Genomic DNA, 17965 nt, shown 5'->3' on the forward strand with positions numbered 1-17965 from the left:
AATGCCCAGGTGGGAGAACCCCCAGTTGGGCACAAGTTGGGAGAAGGGACCATTTGGCTTGGCTAGAGTGTGAGAGTGTGGTGGACGGTCGCTGGGCTGGTGGAGATCACAGGCCTGAAGATGAACCCTAAGTCTTCCCCAGTGGCCGGGTAGGAACAAGGCCAGGAGCCCTGTGGAGAGGAACAGGGGACCACTGCGTGGACGGGGCAGGCTGGGGCACAAAGGCACTGCTTCCTCTGAAGAGCGCTTACTCTGAGAGCTCGGGCTTCTATCTCCAGTCCGGCGCCGGGCCTCCTGTAGTTGGGGCCCCAGCGGGTGAGTGGGGCGCGGGTGGACCTGGCCGAGGAGGCGGCCGGAGACCCTGCAGGTGAGGCAGGAGCGGCGAGCAGGCGGGTTGATTCAGAGGGTTTATTTGCAGCGCGGGAGGGGCGGACAATCGGCGGCTACGGGGAGCGGCGGGTGCGGGTACTCAGCGGCTGGGCCATAGCAGGGTGAAGGTGCCGCGGGCGCAGCGGAAATCGGGCTCTGGTTGCTCCGGCCTGGGCTCCACCGAGACGAGGCGCCGGGCCCCGCGCTGGCTCAGCGGGATGCAGTCGGAGACGCGAACCTCCAGGGCGCGGCCCTCCCTGCGGCAGGAGGAGAGGTCAGGGCGGCCGCGCGGTCGGGGCTTCGTGCCCGCCACCGCCCGGCCCGCACTCACCCCTGGCAGTGTGCGGCCAGCACACCCACCAGCTCCCCAATGCGGTTGTCCAGCGGCGGCCGGGAGCGGTGCAAACACACCACGAGGTCGTCCTGGCCGCGGGCGTGCAGCACCACCAGCTGGTCTCCTCCGCTGGTCACGCTCAGCCCTGTCACCTGAGCGGAGCGCGGAGTTAGGGTGCAGCCGCCTCAACCTGCACCCCAGCCTAACCGGACTCATCCCCTCCCCAGGAAGCATCTCCAGAACCCCCAACCGCACCCGGGGAGAGCCGCCCTCGCCAGGGCCACCAGCCCCCCACCACCCTCTCCTCCCTCTCAGGACCCTGCTGACAGGGGGAAGGTTGGGCGGGACGCTGCACAATAGGATTTTCTCCAGGACCGATAGTTCTAGATCCTTGCTGTCCAACAGGGCCGCCACTGCTCACCTGTGGATGCTGAGCCCTTGCATGTGCTACTGCCTGGAGGAGCGGTTTTTAGTTCTAGGTCACTTTCACTACATTTAAACAACCACTCCGGCTCTGGGCTGCGGCATTAGACAGAGAGGCATTCACCGCCCTTTCTATTGGGACAGTCATGGGACCCCTGAAACTGTGGGAGACCCCGAGGTAGCCTGGCCTTGATCCCTGCCCCCGTCCTGTGGGAAAGAGAATTTATGGGAACAGCAGCTGCTAATGAAGGGAGCAAGTAGGCCACAGAGCTCGGCAGAAGGTTCCAGAGTGGCCGGGACCGTATCCCACAGGAGGCCCTGACATTGTGGCCGGGACTCAGGTCCCAGAATGCCCAGGTGGGAGAACCCCCAGTTGGGCACAAGTTGGGAGAAGGGACCATTTGGCTTGGCTAGAGTGTGAGAATGTGGTGGACGGTCACTGGGCTGGTGGGGATCACAGGACGAGACCTTTCACTCTGTGGGCGTGGGAAGCCACTGCAGGGTTTTCAGCACGGGTGCCACCATCGCTGAGTTTTAGGATGGTCTGGGCCATCACAGGTAGACAGTGGGGAGAAGACTGAGGCAGGACTCTGAGAAGCCCAGCAGTGCCCCTCACAGATGCTGCAGGCTACCCCCAACCCACGTTGCTCACCGCCTCAAGGGGCACTGCCCGCATCACCCGGTACTGCCGGTCAGGGTCCAGCTTGTAGAGGTGCCGGTCTGTGAGCAGGAGGGCCCGGTTCCGGGTCTTGTAGAAGCGGTTCACCTGTGGGAGAGGTGGCTTGGCCCAGGCTGGTGCTGCCCCGTCACCCACCAGGGCCCGAGGCCCCGGCAGTCCCTACTGCCTCTCTTCCCCGCTGTCGACACTTTCAGGAGTGTCAGGAGCAGCTGGGCCTGGGCTGGGGTTGCCTCCATTTTCTCCCAAGTGCCCCCCCCCCAGAACTCTGCACCAGCTTCTAATCTTGCAGACATGGCTAGAAAAGAGCACAGCCCTGAAGCCATCCTTGTCCCTTGTCTAACCTTACGGATGTGGCTTGAAAAGAGCACAGCCCTGAAGCCATCTTTGTCCCGAAGTGTCTTTAGTCGCTGAGCAAACAGGCTTGATGCTGTGGGATTGTCAGTGGCCTGAGGACAGATGGAAGGGAGGGGGCGCTGGTTGGGATTGAGTCATGGGACCAGACTCAATTGATGGCAGCTCTCTGTGAATCAGCATAGCTATCCTTCGTCTCAGGAAACTGAGTCACACAGACATGTGCGTGAGCTGAGCAGCCCTGGATTTCCTGAGGGCACAGAGCCCATTTGTATTGACTTCTAGGCTGCATCTGAGCCTGGCCCTCCTGTCATCCACACCCACCCCGGAAGGCCACTCCTCCTGAAATCCAGGTTGATACCTTGCAGAGCTCTGGTAGGGGCTGAAGTGCAGGGCCTCAGACAACCCCAGGCCTGGGAGAGGACATCTGAGGGGACCTGGTCACAGCATTAGCCAAGAGCCCTCTTTGGCAGCCCACCTCCCCTGGCAGCCCTGGACTCGCCTGGCACTTACAGAGGACAGGTAATCTTGGGCCCAGGCCCGCCGGCAGCCCCAGTCCTGACGAAGCCCTTGCAGGGCCCCCATGGCGGCCACCTTGGCCTTGATCTGGGCCATGTCTGAAGGGGGGATGTTCTTTACCAGCTGCCGGGCCCGCCACCTGGGAGAGAGCATGCAGTCAGACAGATGCTGGCCATGTGTTCATGTGCTCACTGAGCCACTTCTCCATGGAGGAAGCCAAGACCTCAGCCTGGTGCTGCCAGCTTTTTATGTCCCAACCTCTGCTGGCTTCTCTGGTCTCAGACCCTTGTGCCTAACGCTTGTTCCTGGAAGGTGACCCAGAGACCAGCAGTTGCCCAGCACCCTCCTGTTCTGAGCACGCTCTGTGCCCATCCTTCTGGAGAACTCTTGCTTGGCCTTCAATAAGACCCTGCTCAGATGCAGAATCCCCTTACTTCCCAGCCCTGATGGGCTTCCCCCTGCAGGCTGCAGCCCTGGACTTTGAATGCCCACCACAGTACCCAACATGGTCAGGGCTCTGCACCAACTGTGGCACACGGGCAGTCAGCTAATGTGGCACAGCATCCACCTTCCCACCTATTAAGGGGGCTGGTGTGTCTCCCGTCCAGACACTGCAGGGCGGGTATGATGGGTCGAGGTGTTCAGCGGATGCCGGCTGAATGGAAAGTGTGGTGGGCTGAGAGTAGTACCTGCAGAAGAGCGCGTGGCAGGTGTCCTGGAAGGGCTGCAACACAGCAGGGGGCAGCGGCCACACAAGGTCACGCCCGTAGAGCGGCGGCTGCCTTGCAGCCTGGAATCGCCGCTGCAGCTCAGCCAGGTGAGCCCGCACCTTGTGTCTCCGGAACCAGCGCATGATGGTATAGATAGCCCTCAGCCTCCGGCAGCGCCACCTCGCCAAGGTGCCCCGCCATGCCTGGGTGGGCCAGGTGGGATGGGATACGCAGTCAAATTCAGCCAGGCCCTAACCCTTAGCCCCAAACCTGGCCCTAAGCATTTATTAAACACTCCCTGGCCTGTCTCCATCAAGCAGAGACGCCTGTAAAACTTACAAGTGTGTTTGTGGCCCCTGGGACACAAGCTTTCCCCACCCCCATAGTGGATGTCTGCCTGCCCTGCCCACCTCACCTTCTGCAATAGCAGCACAATGATGGGGATGAGGCGGGCTCGGCTCTGCTCCAGTGTGACCAGTGTCCGGGGTGAGCGGATGAACAGCTTGCTGTGGCCAAAGGCCACGTCCCCCTGCAGCCCGTGCTGCTCCAGGAGAGCGCTCACAGCTGCCTTGTCGGAGCCCAGCAGGTGGTTGGGCCATGTGTATTCACAGGTCATCTTGTACCTGTCACCACAGGACAGGGCAGTGTGACCCAGGCCTCGGGGAGAGATCATGGAGCCCACCCTGCCCACCCCACACCTGGGGAGATGGCAGGCATACAGAGTGTGTTCCTGGAGCACTTATGACACCTGTGCACATGTGTCTTCCCATACACATGTCCTCACATCTATGTCCTCACACAGCTCTCATACCCATGTTCCCACCTGTGTGTCCCCACGTGCGTGTGCTCACACACATGTTCTCCCAGATATTTTGGTGTCTTGAGGCCAGCAGCGTGCTGGTTCCTGCTTGTATCGATGTTTGCGACGTGCTGTCTGGGGAGCCTCTGCTCCTACCCCTTGGACTCCACACAGGGACTATGGCCCATGGAGTGATGGTGTCAGGTACCAGTACCTGAGCAGGAATCGAGAGTAGGGCTGGCGGGAAGCGAAGCCAGCCCTGCGGACCCTCACGTTCTCCAGCAGCCCCAGGTATGCGACCTGGTGGCGACAGTGTTTCTCATCCAGCTTCCCAGCCACCTTGTCCTCATTGGGCTTGATGCAGCGGACGTAGAAGGGCTCCTGGGGGGACAGAGGGGACTTGGAGAGGGTCTGTGCCAGCAGCACTGTGCACCCTGCCTCACACCAGGGGCTTCCCAACCCCTCAAGGTCCCAGGCCAGGAGGACAGTCAGGAACAAACAAGGGTAATCAGCAGAACAAGGGCCCTGGAAGCCCTAAGTGCTGGGCAGAGGCCAGCAAGGCCAGGTTCAGAGCCAGGTTCCAGCCCCTGGTCGGGCAGGTGGGTATGGCAGGGGCAGGAGCAGGAGCAGGCCTCGCCACATCTGCCTTCCTTCTCTCCTTCCAAAAGGGGCTGACATCTCTGGATGTTCTGTTGTTAAGCTCACCTCACGCTAACATGTCCTGTCCCTGAACCTTCACGTATTCCCCCTCTGACTTTGGACCCAAAGCTCCCCAAGAAAGCTTGTGTAAGAATCCTGGGTTTTTGCCAAGAGCTGGGCTGGGTCAAGCCAGTCTCCCACGCGGTCTCCTTAAACCCCTTCCTGCTCAAGAGACAATGGGGCAAAGAGAAGCCTGGGTTCCCCATGATTGATCAAGCCTCAGCCCAGCCCCTGAGGCCCCACATCTCACCTGTGCAGTAGGCGGGGTCCCCTGCTGGAGCAGATGTGGCTCATACAGACAGCACAAGAACCCTCCCCCCACCACTATGGTGTCCAGAGGTGGTTGGGACCCTACTTGGCACCGAGGGCACAGAGAGAAGGATCCAGAACAGCCAGAGTGGGAGAGGGATGGAACATACCTTGGAGGCAAGATTCTCCACCAGCGCCACCATGGAGTTCTTGAAGAGTGTGCCGGCCGTCAGGGGGCGCTTGGTCACCTCTGTGATGTCCTGCTGCCCATCTGGCCACATGGCCCGTAGAGTGGGGTCCGTGCTACAGACACAGGCCGAATTCCCAGCCATCCTCAGGGAGAGCAGCCCTGCCCACCCCCGTTCTGACGCTAGTCAATGCCTGACCCTAAAGTGTCTGGGGCCCCAGGGCCCTGGCCCTCCCTATGGTGCCCAGCAAGCCGTGCTCACCTGTTGTACAGCAGCCGCTTGAAGTCCTGGAAGAGGAAATCTCTGTTCTTGTCGATGAAGCCTTCCACGGAGTACCTGCCAGAAGCCAGGGCTGGTGAGGGAGCAGGGGCGGGGGCTGCCAGGCCAGAGTGCTGATGACCCCAGCAGCCCCCAGGGCAGAGATGACTCTCTTCCCATCTGCCTTTGTTCCCATAGGTCAGTCTCTCTTCCTCCCTCTGCCTTGGCTCCTCTCCTTCCCCCTCACACCTGCTTTTTCTTTCATCACCTAAGACTCCCTCCCTCAGGAGACATTTCTCTCCTGGAAGATGAATCGAGAGGTTAAGCCCCCAACTCCGAAGTCAAATATTCTAGCACCGAGTCCTGCATCTACCACATGCATGCTGTGTGACCTTGCCTAAGCCGCTCAACCTCTCTGTGCCTCAGCGTACATCAATTGCTCAGAACAGTGCCTACCGAGTTTTGATAAACATCAGCGACTACAACTATGACTAGGAACTCCTGAGTCCTGGGCCTATTTTGATCTGTGGACACTGAGAGCCTCAGAATCACTGTCTAGTTCTTGGACTGTTAGAAATGTCAGTGCTAAATCTTGACTCCAACTGCAGCACCTGTGAAGCCTCAGGGAATGGATTTTTATTATTTTTTATTTTATTTATTCTTTTTTTTGAGAAATAGTCTCACTCTGTTGCCCAGGCTGGAGTGCAGTGGTGTGATCTCAGCTTACCACAACCTCTGCCTCCCAGGTTCAAGCAATTCTCATGCCTCAGCCTCCCAAGCAACTGGGATTACAGGCACATGCCACCATGCCCAGATAATTTTTATGTTTTTAGTACAGATGAGGTTTCACCATGTTGGGCAGGCTGGTGTCAAACTCCTGGCCTCAGGTGATCCACCCACCTCAGCTTCCCAAAGTGCTGGGGTTACAGGCATGAGCCACCTCATGCAGGCAGGGTGTAGATTTTGCGAACAGATACAGGTAGATGATATTGGGCTGCTTTGTCGTCATCATCTACTCTATTTCCTCTCCTTGAGAAGTTCTCATGAAACACTTGTACCTCGCTGTGAGTCACTTTAAATCGTTTTGGGATGCGGCAAGCAACACATAAATTAATAGCCATCATGACAACCTCTGAAGGACACCTGGGCTTTGGCACTGGGAGCATGGTCCAAGTATGGTAGCAAGGCCTCACCTGGGAGCTTGTTAGAAATGTAGAATCTTGGCCCGTTCTGCACCTTCTGTTCCCTCCCCACTCCCACCTCACCAGCCTGCAGCCCCCACCCCACAGATGCTAGTATAGGGTTGGGCCCAGACATGAGACGTGAGTATTTTTTAAAGGCTCCCAGAAGAATGCAGCCATGGTTAACGACTATCCTCAAACCTGTTTCCGGTTCTTCACTTGTGAATCTGCTGTCTGGCATGTTTTCAGTGTCTTAAAGGGGTGGGGGTAGCAGAAGGGGCCATAACACCTGTCTCCCAACCACTCTCCTGAAGCACTCCTGCTCCATGACACATGCCATGGTACCTGTGGGAAGGCCCGGGATGTGGGTGGGAGGGGGCCCTTACGTGACATCCCCTGCATAGTGCTTGATCCGGAAGTCTCGGCCAAACTCCATGGTCTTGTCTGTGGGGCAGAGCTATGGGGACAGGCTGAGGTCAAGGCACAAAAGGTGTGTGGGGGGTCTGTATGAGGGGATAGCCCTGCTTCCCCACCTCCAGGACAGAGAAGGTCGCCACAGTGACGACAATGGCACCAAAGCTGGGTCCCCACCCAGTTCCCACGAGGCATGGGCAGTGTGGTGCCTATGGGGCAGGTCCCACCAGCCCACTGTGGTGGTGCTGGGACAGCCAGGGGCACCTGGCGGCTCGTGTAGTGTAGGTGATGGCGGTGGTGTGTGTCCAGGGTCTGCAGGAAGATTCGGTCAGTGATGGTGCCAGCAGAGCTGCAGGCCTCGTCCAGCACGGCCAGGATGCCACGGTGGGGCCGCTCCACCAGATCCACAATGATGGCGTTGTTGAAGTACTCAACCTGGGGCAAAGGCAGCCAGCAGGGAGGCTCCCAAAGCCTTTCAGGCCACCTCCCCTCCTCCGCCCCACACTCAGCCACCTGCCAGGCCAGCCCGGACCCCTCCCCATGGGCTGAGGCCCCTCCACACCCTGCCGCCTGCCCTCCCTCCAGACCATAGGGCTCACGCTCTGCCAGGCGATGCCCTCGCGCTCGTACTCCTCCTGCTCCTGCTTCAGGATGAGCCGGATGAATAGCTGCTGCAGCTTCTCGTTGCAGTAGTTGATGCAGAACTGCTCGAAGCTGGGGGTGGGGTGGGCCTTTCAGAGGGGAGGTTGCTGCTTGTGGTGTGCATGGTAATGGATGGCCGCTCCCCCAAACATCTCTGCTAATGTTCATCAACGGTTCTGGTGCCAGCACCCCGTATGACTTCCCTGTGGCTTACGCATCCCTATGCTGGACTCCTTTACCCCACCCACACCTCCTGCATGCGCGTTCTGGAGTGGACTTAGGAGTCACAACCAGGAATTACTCATGCCCCGTAATTCTGCCTTCCATCAGGGCACCAATGGCCAGATGCTGCAGGTGAGGCAGGCCTGGGAGGCATGAGCCTTGGGCCCAGGGACCAGCTGGGAGAAACCCAGACATTCCTGCTGCCCAGCCCCAGCTGAGCTTTCCAGGACTAAGTGGGCAAAGCTGCTGGGCATCAGAGGTGGAGATGTGACCGGCTGGCCACCCACCTGTTGACGGGAAACACCTCGAAGCCATAGATGTCCAGCACACCAATGACTGTGTCCTTGCCATCACGCCGAGGGTCCCGGCCTCGGGGTTCCATGACACTGTTGATCCTGTTCACCACCCACTCAAACAGCCGCTGGTACACCGCCTGGGAGATAGGAACACCCTGCTTCCTGCTGCCTCTGGCCTGGCCTCCCCCATGAAGGCCTCCTGGGCTTCCCTCCCTGTGCCTGCCCCAAAGTACCTTAGCACAGGCATCCCGGGCGTAGCTGGCCTCAGCTGCAGTGTGGCCCTTCTCTATGAGTTCCCTGCCTCCTGAGGCAACTGTGCGAGCCAGCAGGGAGCGGAGCACGAGGTCCCGGGGTGTGGCCGTCAGCTCAGCCACATGGTCCACCAGTGTCTCCTCGGCCACTGCGACGCCCTCCTTCTGCAGCCCACCCTCCTCTGTCTCCGCAAACTCGATGTTTCCCTGGTGATGGGAAAACCATGAACAGTGCAGGCTCCATGTCCCAAAGGAGCCTGGACAACTTTGGACAGGAAGGAGGAATGAAAACAGGGGACATGGATGTGGTAGAGTACAGCTCCTTCTCAGACCAGCGTGGTCAGCTGCTCATCATGGGCACAGACACAGCCAGAGATTGGGGGAAGGGGGCACGGGTACACCAGAGTCTTTGCCAAGGTCTCAAGTCCAAATGGTATGTGAATGACCCCATTGCATCCTCCCAGCAGCTAGAGGAACCCTGCATAACTGACTCCTCATGCCCCTTAGAGAAAACTGAGGCCAAGAGGCACTGAGTAAATGCACCCAAAGCCACACAGCTCATGACTGTGTCTCAGACTAAGAGACAGTCTGCATGATGCTCAGCTTTTACTGTGCCTGGCTGCCCTGGCCCTAAGAGTGGGGTCTGGACCACGTACCAACTGAGCTCATCACTCAAGCAGCTCAGCTTCTGCAGGAGAGGCAGTCAGCCTAGCACATTGCTGGGGAATCTCCAGCCAGTCTCCTCCTCCTCCCTGGGTGCCTCCCAGCTGGGAAACCCCTGTGGGGAGGTAACCCTCCCAGGCTTCTGAGCCAGGCTCACCAGGTGCAATATGGCAGCCAGGATGCGATGCACAGACTCCACCTCTTCAGGACTGAAGCCGATGACCCTCATGGCCTCGGTCACTGCCTGGTGGCTCTGCTCATCACTGTCCAAGGCCTAGGGTAGAAGGGATTCATCACTCCAAAACCACACTGGGCCCAGGACACCTGTCCTTGAGGCTTGATTCCTCCATCCTAGGCACCTGCTCACCCTTTTCCCCTGTCCCCTTCCTGAACCCTGATTCCTCCGGCCTAAGCACCTGCTCACCCCTGCACTCTGTCCCCTCCATCAGCCATTTTTCCTCCACCCTGAGCACCCTTCCCACTCACCCAAGCAGTTCATTTTACCCTGGCCTGTGCTGAGTGCTGCCCATTCCCTGCTACCACACTTAGGCCCTGACACTGAGCCCAATTTGAGCCCTTGGTGCCCCTCACACTCACGCTGTGCACAGTCATGTTGAGTCCTGCTCCCTGGCGCGTGAAATTGTATACAGCAGGGTTTCTCTCCAAGTGCAGTTTATGCAGCTGCTTGTCCTCACTGCCTCTCAGCAACTAGAGGACACAGACATCCTTTAGACAAATAAGCTCCCTAGATGTCCCCCCGTACACACACAGGGGTAGGAGAACAAACAGACTTGTGCTTCCTTCCAGCGTTGAACCAACAAACACGGGGGAAGGTCAGACGGTGTGAACACTTCCTGTGTGCCAGTGAGCTCCCCATTCAGCTGTTCAGTGGGTCAGGGAGTTCCACTTCAGTGGGAGCTATGACTCCACCGTGAAGACACTGTTCTTGTGCCAGACCTCATCTTGGTGGGGAGCTCAAATCCTGTGGAGACATTGCCCTAGACCCAGGGGGATCCCACCTCAGTGGGGAGCTCAGAGTATATGGAGACACACCCGAGTCCCAAAACCTCCCACTTGAGTGAGGAGGAAAGAGTCTGTGGAGAAACCGCAGAATCCTAGGGAGCTCCACTTCAGTGGGAGCTCAGAGTTACTGGAGACTGCCTCTGTCCCAGGAAGCTCCCACCTCAGTAGGGAACGCGGGTTCTGTGGAGACATTGCTCTCCACCCAGGGAGAGCCCATGTCCTAGGGAGCTCAGCATCTGTGGAGACACCACCGGTGCCGCAGGAACTCCCACCTCTGCGGGGAGCTCAGAGTTCATGGAGACAGTGCCTATGTCCCCACTTCACTGGAGGTGGTAAGAGTCTGTGGAGATCCTGCTATTATTCCGGAGAATCTGTGGAGACGCTGCCCTATGTCACAAGGGGCTCCCACTAGTGGGAAGCTCAGATTCCACAGAGACAATGGTCATGTCGCAGAGAGCTTCCACCTCAGAGGAGAGTGGAGAGTTTGTGGAGACACCATCCATATCCCAGGGAGTTCCCAGCTCCGTGAGGAGCTCAGAGACCATAGAGACACTGCCAGTGTCCCAGACAGCCCCACTTCATGGAAGCTCAGAGTCTGTGTGGACACTCCTTGTGTTCTAGAAGGCTCCCACCTCAGGGGAGCTCAGAGTTCTTGGACACTGCCTGATTCCCAGGGAGCTCCACTTCAGTGGGAGCTCAGAATCCGTGGAGTGACGCTGTCACTGTCCCAGTGAGCTTCACTTTGGTGGGAGTTCAAAGTCCAAGGAGATATAGCCCCTGTCCCGCGGGGCTCTTACCTCAGAGCAGAGCCCAGAGTTGGTAGAGACACTGCCTGTGTCCAAGACACGGCCCACCTGAGTGGGCATTCCAGTCTGTGGAGACATTGCTTCACGTGTCTCACTGAGCTCCCACCTCAGTGGGTAGCTCAGAGTCCTTAAAGACACTGTCCATGCTCCAAAGAGCTCCATTTCATGGGAGTTCAGAGTCTGAAAAAACTCTCTGTGTCTCAGGGAGCTCCCACCTCAGTGGAGACTTTATAGTTCATGGAGACCTTGCCCAAATCCCATGGAGGTCCCGTCTCATGGGGAGCTCAGAGTCTGTGGAGACCCTGGCAACATCCCAGGGAGTAATCCCCTCAGCCGGGAGCTCAGAGTCATTAGAGACACTGCCCATGTTCCACCGAATCTCCCCTTCAGTGGGGGAACTCTGGGTCCATGGAGACCCTGCCCATGTCCCAAAATCTCCCACTTCAGTGGGGAGGTAAGAGTCTGTGGAGATCCTGCCAGAGTCCCAGGGAGCTTCATTTCAGTGAGAGCTCAGAGTCTGTGGAGATGCTCTCTGTGTTCCCAGCGGCTCCCACCAGGGGCATGTTCAGAGTCTGTGGAGACACTGCCAGTGTCTCAGGGAGCTTTTACCTCAAGGAAAGCTCAGCGTCCACAGAGACACTGCTGGTTTCCCAGTGAGCTCCCACCTCAGCGCAGACTCAATGGTAGCACTGCAGTTTCCAGGGGGCTCCCACCTCAGTGGAGCTCAGAGTCCTTAGAGACACTGCCATGTCCCAGAGAGTGTGACTTCAGTGGGAAGTCAGAGTCGTGGAGACACTGCTGTGTCCCAGGGAGCATCACACCATGGAAGCTCAGAGTCCTTAAAGGCACTCCTTGCATCCCAGGAAGCTCCCACCTCAGCAGGTGGTTCATAGTCCCTGGAGACCCTGCCTGCCACTCAGGGAGTTCCCGTCTCATGGGGAACATAGAGTCTATGAGATACTGTGCTTGTCTCAGGGAGCTCCCACCTCAGTAAGAAGCTCAGAGTCCATGGAAACACCGCCTGTGTACCAGGGAGCTCGGGCCTCAGAAGGTAGCCCAGATTCTGTGGAGAAACTGCTGTGTTCCAGAGGGCTCCCACTGCGCTGGGGAGCTGAGAGTTGGTGGGGACCATGTCTGTGCTGCAGGGAACTCCTAACTCAGTGGGGAGCTCCAAGTCCCTAGAGACACTGCCCCAGTCCCAGGGTGCTCCCAGTTCAGTGGGGGAGTTCGGAGTCTGTGGAAACACTGCCGGTGTCCCAGAGGACACAGTGGGCGGCCCACAGTTTGCGAACACACCACTGGTGTGCCAGGGAGCTCCACTTCAGTGTCAAGCTCTGAGACTGCAGAGACACTTTGTTTCCAGGGAGCTCCCACCTCAGTGGGGTGTCAGAGTTTGTGGAGACAGTCCCTGGGAGCACTTATCTCAGAGAGGTGCTCAGAGTCAATGCCCGTGTTCCCAGGAGCACCACTTCAGTGTTGAGCTCTGATACCACTAGAGACACTGCCTGTATCCCAGGGGACGCCCACCTCAATGGGGAGCTTATTGTGCACAGAGACACTTTATGGGCCCCAGAGAGCCCTCATCTGGAAGTGTTTCAGATAAAGGGGACATCCTGCTTTCATTCCCCATAAGCTCGCACACCCTCTTGTTTGTGGGGTGTGGGGTACTAGTTGGGGTGAGTGTGGTGGGGAGTGAGGACGATGGGCTAGGTGGGGTTGGGTGGGCAGAGAGGGGGAATTGGGGTAGTGACAGACGGGTCACAAGCTGGCCCAACTTTCTGCTCTCCCTTTCCCCACCCCATTGTTCCTCCTGCCCCTACCCTCAGGGCTTACCTGGTAGAAGGCGTGGAAGTTTCTTTCACCCACGTGCTGCTTGAGGACCCGAGACTGAGGAGAGAGGGCAGATGGACTCAGGCCTGGGGAGGAGTCTGACCCTGGGGACCCCATCTGAGCGTTCCCAGGTGGAGGTCAGAGAGTCCTGACTATGAGGACACTGAGGCCCAGAGAAGGGCCACAGGGAGAGAGAGCCCAGCCCTCCTAGGCTGCACTGTTGGGATGGGTACCTTCCCAGGCCTGGGATGGTTCTCAGCCAGGGCTCCCCATGGAGGTCTCCTCAGCCCACCTGCCCACCTTCTCCAGTAGGTAGCTGTGGATGTGTCCTCCGATCGGGTCCCCCTTGAAGTCGAAGTTGATGTCCATGTACTTGCCAAAGCGGCTAGAGTTGTGATTGCGGTTGGTGCGGGCATTGCCAAAGGCCTCTAGCACACAGGTGGACTTGAGCAGCACGTCCTTGACCCTGTCGGGGCAGAGGGGCTGGGGCTCAAGGCAAAGACTTCCTATCTGGGGAAGGCTGTCCCTGCCCCCAAGTCTTCCCAACAGAAATCACAGCATTGCAGGAGAGGTTCCTCTGAACTTGCTGAGAGGGAGCCAATGGCCTGGCCTCGCCCAGTGTTGCCTCTGAGGTTGTATGATGGTCACTTCACCTCTGAGAGGCTGGGAAATGCACTTGCCAGGCTGGCTGTGCTCGGCATGGTCTGTGTAGCACTGAGGTCCTTGTTTCTCACAGCCACCTCTTCCCCTCCCAGGCCTCAGCTGCAGCCTGGTGAGGAGGGGCCGTTCTGACCATTGGGCCTTAGACCTCCAGCTGCAGGGGTGGGCAGTGATGCTGGCCATATGTGCTCAGGAACTGACATTGCTTGTCCCCCTGAATCCCATCTCACTGCCTCTTGACAGGAAGAGACAGGCACTGACAGAGGAAGCTGCTTCCATAAGGAACACGTTTACTGGTTTCAAGGCTCCTGGCCACCACCCACACAGCCACCTGGCATGCTTGGCCATCTTGGCCAAGGCCTGTCAGCTTCTCCACGTTTCCATGGAATCTGCCTGCTGCCCTGTCCATGAGCCATTTCAAGCATCTCTGGGTTCTGCTGCACTTCTCCTTATCCTACCTGTGGCTGCTGCCTCCTCCCATCTGGTAGTCTGGGTCCCTTGGCTGGGTCTCATCCACCCAAGGAGAGGTCCTTGGCATGGGTCACCCTGTCTCACCTCCAGGTGTGTTGGCGTTATCTGGAAACTTCCCAAGTTCCCGCTGAACTTGACCTGAGCTAGACTGCACTTGCCATCTCTCGCTCCCCAGAGTCAGTCCTTCCTGCCACACCAAGGTCCCTGGCCTGCCATGCTGAGGCCCAGGGCTGCCCGTTGCTGCTCACCTCTCCACCTCAGCCCTCTGGCTTGGGTTGGTGACGGCAGCGATGTACTGCATGATGTGCTTACTGGCTTCTGTCTTCCCTGCCCCACTCTCACCTGCCGGAAAAACCAGAGTTGACAGAATCAGTCAGGTTCGATCTCTTAGCCCAGCTCCCTGTGCCCACTCACACCCTTAAGACTGGCGAGATGGGGTCCTAGGGCCCCCATCAGGACACAGGGCACAGGAGATGCTCTAATGGCCCTCCCAAATGTTCACAAATGAAGATGTCGAGGGTGGGAGCCTGGCTGCAGGGACAGGTACCTGAGATGACGATGCAGGTGTCCCTGGACCGGTGCTTCATTGCCTTGTAGGTGGCGTTGGCCACAGCGTAGAGATGGGGTGGCCGCTCATAGAGCTCACGGCCCTGGTACCTGGCAATGGCCTCAGGCCCATACAGGGGCAGCTCCTGGTAGGGGTTCACGGATACCAGCACCTCACCAATGTAGGTGTAGATGCGGCCCTTCTCGAACCTGGACACAGCAGGGGCAGACAGGCCTCAGCACTGACAGGCTTACAGGCATCCACAGGCCTCTCACCAGAGCCCATATCAGGGCCTGGCCCCAGTAGGCCAGCACTCCCACCCCAAGGTGCTGAGAGTGGAGAAGCAAGAAGGGAGCAGGTGTTGACCTTGTGTCTCCCTGGTGCTGTCCTGGGTGAGCTGAGCCACTCAGAGCCTGTCCCCACTGCGGCATAGAGTTTAGGGTCCACAATGGTCTCCCCAGGGGTCCCAAGGTCACTGGAAACATGATCACCCATTTTGCAAAGGAAACAGACTTGCCCAAGACTGCACTGGGTGCTGTGAGTCAGAGCTGGTTCTGGGATGAACCCCACAGGGCAGATGGGGAGATGGGGTTGAGAAGGAGTGACTGGGCTGGGAGGGGAAGGAGGGGCCTCTTCGGCTGTTTCCTGTCTCAAGGCCTGGGCGGGAACCCAGAGACAAAAGGGGACCCCACCCAGCCCCACCCAGATGACAGGGAAGGGGTTGGGGCAACAGTGCCAAGCACCTGATGTCGTTGTCTTTGCACCCCCCACCCCCAAGCCTGTGGCCAGTGGCTGCTGCCTCTCCCCTGGCACAGCCTCAGACTTCTTGACCCTTCCCTTCACAAACTTGGTCACCAGTGTGGGTGGATGTCTGCCCTTCTCTTGACCTTTCTGCCCCTGGGAGGAGGACTGGCAGGCCTGCCCCTCAGACCCATCTCCCTTTCGTATGTGGTACCCACCCTTCCCTGGATGGCCCTGTCTCCCAGCAGCCTGTCCTGGGTGGGCCTGTCCTGAGGTTCCTCTTTCTCCACCACCTCTGACATGGGTTTTCCTGGGCCCAGCTCCTGTCCTCCTACAAGCTGGGGATGAGGGCACAAGTCACCCACATCTCCAGGGCTCAGCGTTCTCATCACCAAAATGGAGAGGACAGTGTTTCATAAGCTCATTTTATAAGAATGAGGTAGAACAATGCACACAAAGGCTTAGCTCATTTCCTGGCTAGCCCTCCTCTCTTTGGGCCAGGCTTGTGGTCTCTTGACTTCTGTGCTTAGTGGGGCTCCTGGTCCCCAGGCTCTCCCCAGGGAGCTTCCCGAGCACACAGCAGGCAGCCTTCTGCCCCTCCATGGGAGTCCTGGCATGAGGCCCAGCTGCCTGCACGGCCACCCTACTGTGCCATGCCCCCACCTCCCGGGCTTCTCCCTGCCCTCCACCTGCCCTCCTTGATGGTAAATTGAGCTCCAATATCGCTTCTACCAACTGTGTCCTGTGATACTCCATGCACCCCAAAAGAATGTCACCTCAACCTGGTGGGAATGTTTGGACCCTAGGGTGGAGGCTGCCCGCTTCATCTCAGTGTCCCCAGGGCTCAGGCCAGGCCCCATGGCCTGGTCCCATGGCCTGGCCCCATGAGATGCATCAAGGGAGCATCAACAACTGGCTGGGAAGTGGCTGGAAAGAGGTGCCCCTGGTCCCTGCTGGAAAGAGTGCCTGGTACCTATCTGTCCAAGAAGTGTCAAGACCTGGCCCCTTCGGGCAGGAAAGAAGGGGCAGAAGACACCTGGACTGTGTGGGAGGCAGGGGTGGGTTGGGGTGGTGGGCAGATCCAGTGCTGACTTGCTGGCCCTGACAGGGACAGTTGCTTCCTTGTCTGTTCCTGTCCCCTGGGGCCGTGCTTTGAGGCGCTCATTTCGGCCCCATCAGGTCTGGGTGGGTGTGTGCCACTGCCCCCTCCCTTGGACAGCAGCATGCCTTCCTTTTTCCCTCAGGTCTCTGTGAGGACGCAAGGCGGGAGACCCTGGAGGAGGGGAGCCAGCGCCTCCTGCCCTGGGCCTACCTGAGCTGCAGGTTCCTCATGAAGTCCTCCATGGTCACTTGGTCCAAAAGCACGAAGTCAGGTTTGCCACACTCAGGGCCTTCCTCGTCCTCCATCCTGCCGGCTGGAAACACCTTGCTTCACCTTCCTGTGCCTGCCAGCAGGACAGTGAAGGAGAGGGGAAGGGGAAGGGAAGGCTGGGGGAGGCCCCACCGCCCCCGCCCTGCCTCACCAGCCTCCTCCAGTGCTGGTGTAAAGTAGGAAGTGGGTTCTGGTCCTGGGAGGGGCTGCCCTCCCCACTTGCCACTCCTTCCCTCTCGAGGTGCTCTAAACCCTGCTTCCTGTCCCTGCGCCCCACAGGGAGGCTGTGCCTAACGGTCTGACCCGCTTGCACGCCAGGGCCGAGGGGCCGGATGCTGGGTCCTCCCTGCTCTGGAGGGTTCTTTGCTGGCCTCCTTCGGAAGCTCTCTTCCACCCACAAGCAGGAGACAAGACTCTGTGGGTTGGTTTCCAACCCTGGTAGCACGTTAGAGTCACTTGTGGGAGTTTAAAGAAGGATTTTTTGACGTGATCTTGGTTACCCGGCTGTGCGTGTCTGTCAAGTCAGAACTGAACACTAGATGCAATTTACTGTATGTACATTGTATATTAATACAAAAATGAAAAAAAGACCCTAATGCCCAGGCCTTTGGGGTGGGGGCAACAGCCTTCTTTGAAGTGTGAAGGCCACACTGGGGTATAGACGAGCAAAGCTTCTTGCGCAACCTGCCAAAGGGCCAGTGGTCCTAGCACTGCAGTTCCCCACCCCAGCCACCGGGGAGGAATGGAGGACCCTAGAGTATCCTTTGCATAGGGCTGGCCTTCAGTGGGACCCCCTAACTGTCCTCTGCCTTGTACTTGCATCCAGCTGATCCCCCATAAACCGCAGTGAGGACCAGGCACATGCCTGCAGCCCTGGGGACCTCATCTCAGAGCTGCTGTCCCTGCGCTTTGAAGATGAGGCAGTGCATTTGGGGAGCGGCTGCATTTGGGGAGTGGCCAAAATCTCCAAACACTGCGTTCCTGACACTTGGTGCCCTTCTCCTGGAAGAAGTGGGAGGGGTGCAGTTCTCTTAGCCTCCAGGCAGACTGGGGAAAGTTCTTTCTCATCCCAGGACAGACTGGGGCAGGTCACACCCATCCTCTAAGAACACTGGGGCAATTCTCTCATCAAAGGTCAAATGGACACAGTTCTCTCTCATCCTACAAATAGACTGGTAACATTTCTCTTTCACCCCTGCCCTCATACAGGGAGGTCAGAGGGTGGACTCCAGAATTCCCAAACTTCAGTCATTCATGAGCTGCCTTTG

At 58.4% G+C, this 17965-nt stretch overlaps 1 protein-coding gene across 1 annotated transcript; it reads right to left on the reverse strand.

The window, feature by feature from the left end:
- Positions 1–392: 392 nt before the first annotated feature.
- On the reverse strand, positions 393–16889 carry MYO1G (myosin IG). The gene is made up of 23 exons (XM_023226347.1): positions 16849–16889; positions 16638–16740; positions 14585–14793; positions 14286–14379; positions 13207–13372; positions 12910–12963; positions 9845–9955; positions 9405–9521; positions 8567–8791; positions 8325–8470; positions 7773–7887; positions 7438–7608; positions 7146–7216; positions 5582–5656; positions 5303–5435; positions 4399–4565; positions 3801–4008; positions 3365–3588; positions 2670–2814; positions 2147–2251; positions 1779–1892; positions 701–855; positions 393–626 (listed from the first exon to the last, which is right to left on the reverse strand). Exons 2-23 carry the CDS (start codon positions 16730–16732, stop codon positions 470–472), a joined length of 3057 nt encoding a protein of 1018 aa, XP_023082115.1. The 5' UTR covers positions 16733–16740; positions 16849–16889; the 3' UTR covers positions 393–469.
- Positions 16890–17965: the final 1076 nt, after the last annotated feature.

Source organism: Piliocolobus tephrosceles, chromosome 8 (assembly GCF_002776525.5).
Source record: "Piliocolobus tephrosceles isolate RC106 chromosome 8, ASM277652v3, whole genome shotgun sequence".
NCBI classification, from domain to species: Eukaryota; Metazoa; Chordata; class Mammalia; order Primates; family Cercopithecidae; genus Piliocolobus; species Piliocolobus tephrosceles.